This window comes from Mesitornis unicolor, unplaced genomic scaffold (assembly GCF_000695765.1).
Source record: "Mesitornis unicolor isolate BGI_N332 unplaced genomic scaffold, ASM69576v1 scaffold17940, whole genome shotgun sequence".
Classification (NCBI taxonomy): domain Eukaryota; kingdom Metazoa; phylum Chordata; class Aves; order Mesitornithiformes; family Mesitornithidae; genus Mesitornis; species Mesitornis unicolor.
Window position 1 is genome coordinate 27,461 of NW_010156405.1, and position 10,057 is coordinate 37,517.

Sequence of the window (10,057 nt, forward strand, 5' to 3'; positions counted from 1 at the left end):
TCAAAACCGATCTCAATGAGCTTTACACAAGATGTAGTAACTCAGTTACATTTTAAGTATTGAAATTAGTTCTCCAAAATAACGTTATAAGCAGTGCTGCTTCAGGAGTATATTTTAATCTGCTAACATCTGCATATAATTGTATTTGGTGCCAGGATCATTCAAACAGTGACCGAGAGGTACCACAGGACTCAACTAAACGACGCAAAGAGGAAAATGGGACAAGTACGTATTTCTTTGTGTGTGTGCGAGTGTGAGGCTTTGACTTCTTCTGAATTACAACTTTCTGTTGTGTTTTTAGCTGGCTCTTCAAAACATAGTAAAAGTGAAAGTCCTTCTGATTCCCCTCGCTTAAATGAAAAGGAAAAGGAGAAGAACAAGTCAAAATCTTCAGGAAAAGAGAAAGGCGATTCAATTAAAGCAGAAAAGATGGAGAAGAGCTCCTCTGGTAGCAAAAAGGTAAAATAAGCTATTCGAATTTTGCTGATTTGATTTTCTTGACAGAACAAGCTGATTCTTGTTTTTTTGTAGATTTTATTGCTGCTTTATGGCCTAAATTAAAAAGATATGCTGTGAATGTGTAGGAAAATGTGTCTGGAAATTCTGGTATCTTGTGATTCTAAGTATTTCAGCAGTCACTCCTGGCAGGATAAATTGGAGGCATAAGCTCATTTTGGCAGTAGCTGGGAAAATTCAGAACTTATACTTTAGTTTTTGAATAGTACAGACTGTTTTGGTGAGTAAATATGTGAAAGCAGGGTTAATTTACATGTACGCTAGTCTGCTTGTATTCGGGTTCTTCAAGTGCATGTGTCAGCACAGCTTTTTTTTGTATGTATGTTGTAGTCATATTTGTGAAACACAAAACAATAGTTCCCAGCTCTAAGTCTGTAGTGACAGCAGTTATCATGCAGCTGTAAGACGCAGTTAGAAGCAGGTTACTGTTATTCTGACTGATGGGGTTTTTTCAGCTGTGGCCAGTTGCAACTTGAAATATGTATAATCCTTCTGATCAGACTGTACAGTGTATGCTTTAATAAACCTGTGGGGTTTTTTTTAAAGGAATCAAGACATGATAAAGAAAAAACAGAAAAGAAAGAAAAACGAGACGGCACTGGAGGGAAAGAAGAAAAGAAACAATATCCTTTTACATATTAAATTTCAGAAAAATACAGAAAATTACCTTTTTTGTTGTATGTAGTAAAACACATTTTTTTTTCCCCTTAACGCTGAATCTACTCATAAATCTTCAGACAAGCACAGATAATGAAGATTGTTCCAGTCAAGGTAACAATTTTTGTGATTTGTTCTGACTTTATCTCCTGTGGCTTCTTTTGCCTGGACATACAAAGGATATACAAGCAAAACACCCTGCGTGTGAAAGGGCCACAATAAGCCAGGGTGGGGTTTTGGGGAATTTAAAATTTTTTTTTAAATTTTGTCCCAGGGAAAAAGATCTTTCCCCATCTTTGCCATAGAGATCATGTAGGTGCTCAATTTTTTTTTTTTTCCAGAAGAAAGTGGGAGCCTGGGGGGTGGGAGGGAGAGGGTAATCAGCAGTGTTTGGTGTAGGGGCATATTTAGCACCCTTTTCAACAAAGGTTGCCATGCAAAACCAAAGGTCGGTCAATGTGATCCCAGTGGTCATCCATCTTGATGTTCTAGCTGTCAGTTAAGAAAATCTTGCCTAATACGTTGAAAACTCTGTTTTTGTATCCTTTTCTTATTTTATCTTTAACAAAAGCACTAGCTTTAAACCGAAAATGTTTCATAGTGTAGTAAGTCAGTTCTTTCTCTTAATCTTTTTATCTGCTCAGATTTGAGGAGGAAGAAACCAAAGGAAAATTTTCACATGGAGGAATTGATTATTTGCAGAAAGAAAAGAAACGTCAGAGTATATTTTGAGTAACACATAGAAACCCCAGGGAGTATTTTGAGTAACCCGCAGACACTACAGAGTATATTTTGAGTAAATATATAGACTTTTTCAGACTAAAGCTTTTAGAAAAATAAATTGTTCTTTGAAGCTGATAGTGTTCTGAATCTTTTTTTCAGGCCTATGCAAGTATGTGGAGACTTAAACTTAGTTGTAGGGATTTGAGGGTGTTTTTTTAATCCACTTCTACCTCTAGCCATTTTAAGAGTCTTGGAACGTTTTGTTTCCAGTTACTTGGGAAGGAAAATGCCTTGGTGAACTTAGTTAGTTCACCTGACCTGGCCAACTTGAATCACATTCTGCTACCAATCTTTCCACATAAAGCAGTGGACACTTTCACATTTTAAGAAGTATGTGTTGGGTAAACGTGAAAACAACTGGTAGTCTTCAACAAATATAAAGGAATATGGCTTCTCTCTCTCCGTTTACAAATTGTCCAAGTGCTTTATAATTATGTTTGTTCTCTATTTAGAATTAATGGATTGTCTTTGTTAAAACTTTGCATATTCTGTGAGCACTCAAAGTGAACACAAGCAGAAATGAAGTAGAAACAATTTTTTATTCAGTCACACATTTTGGTTTGAGATTATTTGCTTTCATGGAGTAACACTGTTGTGACTACTCAACAACATATAGGGCAGGCAGAGATTTCCTTTTTATCAAGCTGATACAGAGAGAGGGAAGACAACTCTTAACTGCACAAGTCCTTCTTTGTCTCGGATTATGAAGAAGGATCGATGAGGCTGAGGGTTGTTTTCATTACTTTCTTGGCAGGTCTAGAAAGTGATGCTGCCGTTCACAAACACGATTTCTTATGAATTCCATTTAGAGATACGGGGGTGGGAGGTTGGGGCAAGGAATCTTTACTGTCAGAGTGGTCAGAGACTGTATTGGTTTGCCCAGAGAGTTGGCAGAGCTGCCATCCTTGGGCTGTTCAAAACCCAACTTGGCAGGCCACAGCCCTGAGCAACTTGCTCTGGTTAATTCTGCTTTTTGAGGAAGGATGTTGGTTGGGCTGGACAGTCTTCAGAGGTCCCTTCCACCCTCATTGTTTTTGGAATTCAATTACATGGGTATCATGTTTGAGAATACTTAAGGTGATAGTAAATGGCACAACTTACTGGAGAGGTTTATTGGCTGTGGATTCTCAAATTAACAGTGCTTTTGTAGTGGCTGTACTTGCTTCAGGTGTCAGAGAGACTGTGCCATAGTCCCAGATTGTTCTGTTTGCCTCTGTCTAACTAAAACGATGTGTGAAAGGTGTAAATGCTTTGCTGTTGGGAATTCTTTCCCAAGGCCTAAGGATTATAGGGTGGCTTGTGTTAACACTTGAAGTGCAGTGCAGTGTGTGTGCATCAACACACTTGAGAAGTGTGCTGATGAGGGTCCAACAAAACAGACCAAAACCAGAATTAGAATTCGGAAATCTTCCAGTCATCTGGAAATGTCTTCTGGAAAAAGTCTCCACATGTGAACTGTAATCTCAGAGCAAAGGGGAGGTTATTGGAAAAGGGTCTTGGGAGTTTTATTTGGCGACGTTTGAAGCTGAGGGGAAGTGTGTGGAGGGGTTGTGGCTCACGAAGCTCGTGCTGATACTGCGTGCTCTTTGGAAGGGTGTTGGTAGAAAAAGGGATAGGTGTTCAGGTTATTCCCTCCTAGTACTACTTCTTTTGTTTCATCTTCTTAAAATAATAGAAGGTGCTTCCATGAATAGCTTCCAAAGAGAAAATTATGAGCGCTCACTGGAAAGAATTTACTGGAATGTTTTTGACTCTTTGTCCTTCCTAGCCATTACTGTGTGATTTCTGTGGGTAGATACAAGGGGATTCCCCCCCCCCCCCCCCCCGATTTCTTTAATTGTTACTTTTTGGGGAGAAAAAAAGCAGTCTTGGTAGACAAAATTCACTACTGAGGACTTGCAGCTTCTTTAATAGTAAAATGTGAAGTATTATCTTGACCAGCAATTCAGTATAAAGTGAGGATTGTCATCAGTTACGAAAACACAGCTGTGGTTTTATGTCTCCATCATAATTTAAGCAACAAGTGCTTAGGTAAGCATCAGTCGCACAGTGAAAGTCACATCCAGCTACGTAGGGGGCCGAACTGGAGCATCTGGCCTAGGGTACTGACAACACCGCACTGTTTGAGTAGCAGAGTGTGATGAAAACGCTTTTCCACAGCACGGTTGTGGAATCCAATCCCGTGTTCCTGTTTGTTAAATCTCTTATAACATCCTTCCTAGTGTACAACATCTGACTGACTGCATTTATTTCTTGCCTAATTTAGAGATAATAACTTTCTGAGGTGGGTGTACTTCTAAAAGTTTTTACCTTCACAGGTGACCACTTGTTTCTTATTTGTACCTTTTAAATTAGCGTTTCACCACCTACAGTGCAGTGCTCACATTAACATAGTTCTTGCTGTGGATTAAACCGGAGTTAGGGGATGAATGATGAAAATAATTTTATTTCCTCCCTCATTCTTTGACTTGTGGATGGAATAAAATGCTAAGTTGTGGTATTCATTTGAACAGCATCGAATTCCACTGACGTATGCCTTCATTGCAGGTGAGATTGAAATGGAAGATATCCAGCTGTGACCAGAAATGTATTTTCCAGAGTATAGATTGCACAGAAATTTGTGAATGAAGAGGACCCATCTGCATCTCCTTAAATTATTTAGTTCTCTGCTTTATTTCCCCATGCTGAGGATTTAATTGTTGAGTTGTACATTACTGTATTTTAACTTGTTGCTTAGTTTCTTACACATTTATTTTCAGTACCTGGCTGAAAGTGTTACCTATTCCATATTTTAGCACAATGTGCTGCAAACAAACAGTTGCCATAGCGCAAATGAGGTTTCACGTGTACAGAGTTCCACTTTAGGTTGTCAGAAATACTGCCTGAGTTTAGTAGTTCTTTAAATCTGAAATGCATTCTTTTAGATGTTTGAAAACCACAAATAAACAGTTATTGAACCTTTTTGGATTTACCTCATTTAAACTCGGTTTTTATTTATTACTTGGCCTGTTTTTAATATCAATGACTAAAAAAAAGAAGTCAAGTGGGAGCACTGTTTTCATGCAATGCTTAGGGATTATTTGTATATTGTGTACAACGTTGACTTGTTTAAAGAAACAAAGAACGAACCCTGCCCTTCCATCCCCACCCAAACCTGTGCTCAGTTGTCCCTTGCCACACCTTTTGTTTGTCATGTTGTTTTTAGATTGATTGGAAATGCTCTCTTCAAAAGTGAAATAAATTTCAATTACAGCTACAGAAGCTTTGTATTGCTGAACTTTAGTCTGAGAAGTTTCACAATGACATTTTTAAAAAAAAAAAGAAAAAAAAAGAATTTTTTTATCTGCTGAATTCTACCAGTGTAACCTTTTTTCTAAATAAACAATAGTTTTCTCAATGGGTCGTAAATCATTCTGTGCGTGGTCACTTTATTGCTTTATTTATTGTAGCTGAATTTTTGTGTTAGCTGGGATTGCAGGAGGGTGTTTCTGTCCTCACAAGCCCTCTGAACCTGCGTGCTGGTCGGATGCAGAGGGTTGGTTGCACAGCGTGGTGCCTGCTGTGAAGTGACACATGTGCTGTGCTTCTCCAGTGGATTTGAAAAGCTCGGGGTTTGCCTTCCTGCATTCAGGCAAGTTTACGTCTCTTTTGAGGCATTTGTTCCTCATCCACAGCTCATTAAGATCTTTGGTGCCTTCCCCCCCCCAGTCAAATTAGAGTGACTTAGGTGTCTTGAAGATGTATTTTAGTTTGACCAGTTTAGTTCAATCCCTGACAAAAAAGGACATGACGTGGTAGGTCACTTTTTGGTGAAGCTGCCACCTGAGATGTTCACAGGGGCAGGAAATGTTGAGGTCTGGAAGCCTTTAGGTCACGTTCATGTCTAATTTCCACACACCCCCATGCCCGGAGGTGTGGATTTCCTTCAGTAAATGGATCATTAGCTTGTTGCAGCTAGCAGATGTGGGTTGTGAAAGAATGCCTGTTGGTGGCCTTTGGAACGGGAGATTCCAGTGTTTTGTCTAGAGGCTTTGCTCGCTATTTAGTGATTAAAAAAGTGTAACTGGAAGCTGAGCTTTTTTGGCCTAGGTGCAGCAGTTTAAAATCCGAATCAATACGTATTCATACAAACAGGAGCTGCTGTTACAGCTCGATTCCTGTTAACTTTTGGAGGTGGCCGATCTCTCGTGCTCTTTCACTGCACCCAATTCTTGCTCCGGGGACTGCAGAACCAATTGAAACTTCAAGTGCAATTGCTCCTTTGTTTGCCCAGAGCCCTGTGAGACAGCCAGCTTTCTGTAAGCCTCAGCTTAGCCCTCCTTTGCTTCTGCAGACAGCAGGTATGGTAGAAGGAGAAGTGGTGACCTGGAGGGAGAGAGAGAACTTCTCCTTTTGGTGCCATTTACATATCAAACCAGTTGAATTGTAGCATCAGACTGGACCAAGTCGTTCCTCTTCAGTCTTTGTGTTTATTGTCTCTTCTGTATCTTAAAAATTTAAATTCTGCTCCTCATCCGTTTGGTAAGGATCTGCTTTCTTTTCAGAACTGATGCAATAAAACTCTGCTGGGGTGTGCAGGAGACGATCTGATGCCAGTGGGGACATTTCACAATATTAAGACTGAAATATTTACAGAACTGTGAAGCCTTGCAGCCTTAGTCCTCATGCAGCTTCAGAAGATCACGAGCAGAAGTAGTGAGAGCTGTTGCAGCCGCTGCCCAAAGGCTGCAGTGAGATTACCCTCTATTTTTTTTGAATGGCACAGCAAATACAAAGCCAATCATAGTCCCTTTAATTTGAGCAACTATTTTAAAAGGCGAAGTCACGTGAGTTAAGGACCAGTTTCCTGGAGCAGGTGGGAATCTAAGTAGCTTGAATTATTTTAGTGCAGTAAAGCATCTTGATAACAAAGACAGACTTCATGTAGGTACAGCTTCTCCCAGGACTGTAATGTGTTCCAGTCCTTGTAAGACTGGAATTATTACATGAAGGAGTGTGTTCTCAGTTTTCACCATCTCTAACAGGAAAAGATGGTCATGTTTTTCGAGGTTACACTTCCAGATTGACAAGCAGACGACTCATTCTGCCCGCTGGACTGCTGTGGTTTGTTCCGCTGCTGTCAGCACACCACGCTGGTTGCTGCTGCCTTCATTCTGCTTCCCTCAGCTGAGCGCTACGCGTGGAGCAGCAGTGACTCCCCAAAATGCTCTGTTGGCTGTGCCTTCCCAGAAGGAGGTTCACTGATGCTTATTAGTGACATTAGTACACATCCACCGAGTAGACTTTTAGTTTACACAGGGACATCAGTCCTCGCTGAGCAGGCCTGCGAAATCGGGTTTGCTGACGTAGAAGCATATGAAATACCACTATGTAGAAGGAAACTAATTTTCATTGATTGCTCTGAGACGGCTGGATCGATTTAAATGCTCAAATGTGAACTCTTAAATAAAAAGGCACAAGGAAATAGGGTGATGTTAATTTAAATAATATTTTAAATGGTAAGTTAATTGCTGTATGCTGTGTTTAAACTGTTTTGCTCTATGTGGTGCATCATGCTTGTATTGCTTTTTCCTGTCCCGCTTTCCCCCTTGTCCAAAAACATGAGGAGCTTGAGTTTCCAAGGGCTTTCCTTGGTGACAGACAGGAATCTGCATCAGCAGGTGAAGCTGAGGCAGGCAGCGTGGTGTGGCTCAAGGGTTGGTGTTTGTTCAGGATTTGCCTGCAATGACTGTTTTAAACTAGTAAAGTGTGTAAGGTACATTCTGTTCTACAATGGTAGTGTGCTTAACAGTGTTGTGCCTAATGAAACAGCATGAAGCTTTAGCTGGTGCTTAAAAGAACTGATGGTTCACAAAATACGTGACAAACAGTGGGCAAAATGTTACGGTGACAAAGACCTTTCGAATAACTACAACATCAGTTTTTTTCTCCGTACAGAACTTTGTTTCTCTGTTTAAAAAGATGTTTTACATGCCTTAGCCTGTGCCCAAAGCGATGAGCCTGGGTGTTTTCAGAGGTGAGGGGGACCTGAGCTATTGCCGTGCCTGAGAGCATGGGACTGTTGACACTGAGGCAGATGATGGAGCGTGTGCCCACTTGACATGACTGCCTTGTAAGGAGTTGTAAGTGGACAGATTTTTAATTGCAGATAATGATCTTGGCCTGCAGGTACTGCCCACAGAGCAAATGAATTTGATCTATTCCCAAGAGTGTTTAGAAATAGATTTTTTGCATGGATTCAACCTTAACAAAAGCAAGCCTATAGCTAATCAAATATTTGCTGACTATAATGATAAAAACCTAACGTTTTTGTATCAAGTATCAGTGCTATTAAACACAGAGCCTTATTTGTCTTAAGTATTGTGGGGGTTTTTCTGTTTGGTTGATTGTTTTCTGTTTGGGGTATTTTTGTTTGTTTTTAATATAATCCGTTTAATATAATCCTACAAAGGAACCAAAATTGAGTATCCCTGGTGCTCTGTGAAGGTAAGTTTGTAATCCCAGTAATCTGGGATTGGGGACAGAGGGGTGTCATCTTGCTGCCTGTATTTGAAAGTACTAAATATGGAGAAATTGTAGTGCTTAATGGACTTGGTGAGTAAAATGCTTCTGATTAGCTTTGTCCTTATTAATTAGAGGTTATTTCTGATTGAATCCGAGAAGATTATAAACCTTGCCCTGCACTGCAAGAAAGACACAGACAAATTGGGAAGGGAATTGAGTAAGAAGTACCCAGCTAATTAGAGATGAGAAAGGATTACTGAAAAGGAGAGCAACCAAGTGAAATCCTCAGGTGCTTTTAATTAACTCATTAGGGTAGTCCAAAATGAAATACTTCCATCAAAGTCACTCTGTTCCGTGGGGATTCACTGGAGTGCAAATGAGGTGAGGCTTTGGTTGATGGTGTGTGTGGCCCCCAGCTGGGGCTGCAGCAGCAGCTCACACCGAGATGGGTTCAGCTGGGCATGAAAGGTCACCCTGGGGTCTCTGAACATGGCGTAATCTCTAAACAAAACAGCAGCCTTTCTGTCAGCCCCGACACCTAGAAGCGAGTTGAAACAATCAAAATTCATCTCTGAGGAACCACACACCTGCCCTGGCAGGAGCGTTGGTCCCTCGCCTGCAGTGCCGCTGTGGCAGAAGCAGCGTGGTGCTTGCACTGGCCCCGTGAGCAGCAGTGGCGGAGGAGAAGGGACACGGGATGGTTGTGCTGACCCTGTCACTGGTGTGGCAAGTCCGGAGATGCACCAGCAGTCAGAAGGAAATGACTACACTTTGTGAATGCGTGTGCCACAGCTGAGATAGCTCAGGTGTGCCCTGCAATGTCCTGACTGCCTGCGAGGGGCCATGGGGACAGACTCTTACGGTGTGGGGGAAGGCTGGAGACCTTGAGTGGAAATAGGGGGGTGGTCAGTGAGTCTCAGCGGGCTGGGGAAGGTATGGAAAGAGGGGACCTAAGAAGGGGACGATGTTTCCAGAGCTGGCCAGGCTGCTGGCCGTGAGTGCCACCGGCGTGCCCGTTAGCTCACTTCACTGACTGCGAGAGAGCTGTGGAGAACAGCCAGGGCTGGGCAGGGAGGGCAGCCCTGGCAGCGCACCCTGCTGCACTCCTGGTCTATGGCCCTGGGGAAAACCCGGCACAAAGCACCCATTAATTAAGCCCTGTTTCTGGTGTGGCTTGTCTGATGTGATATTCTAATTGCTCTGTGTAATCGGCAGCATCTGTGATGGGTCACAGCTTCAGCTATTTTATAATAAGCTATTTTTCCTGAATATAGCAAACTTCCCTTGTTTAAAAGGGCAGGGGAATATTAAATAAATACCATCTATATTTGTTTGCCTCAGATCAAACTGTGGCTCTTACATTAATTTTGTAGGTTTTTGGTAATTAGCCTGCTCAGCCCACATTTGGAATTCAAATCCAATATTTGTTGAAAAGCTTCGCCTGATATTAAAATCTGCTCCCTGAGCACATAACAAACACCTCTCCCTCTCCGAAAATGCCAGCCCTGCACTGAAAGTTGTCACAGCAGCATGGGTGGAAAGTGTTGGTTAAATTGCGATGGGCAAAACCAGGGTGCTGTGGGGGTAGAAGGGGGGT

At 41.6% G+C, this 10,057-nt stretch overlaps 1 protein-coding gene across 1 annotated transcript in view; it reads left to right on the top strand.

The window, feature by feature from the left end:
• Positions 1-5,364, top strand: part of THOC2 (THO complex 2) — a gene marked incomplete at its 5' end in the record, with an annotated part of 32,356 nt that extends 26,992 nt beyond the window's left edge. Inside the window, 5 exons of the mRNA XM_010191590.1 lie at positions 156-225; positions 302-459; positions 1,063-1,139; positions 1,240-1,287; positions 4,504-5,364. Of these exons, the coding sequence (XP_010189892.1) occupies positions 156-225; positions 302-459; positions 1,063-1,139; positions 1,240-1,267 (333 nt within the window). The remainder of the gene's footprint in view (positions 1-155; positions 226-301; positions 460-1,062; positions 1,140-1,239; positions 1,288-4,503) is intronic.
• Positions 5,365-10,057: the final 4,693 nt, after the last annotated feature.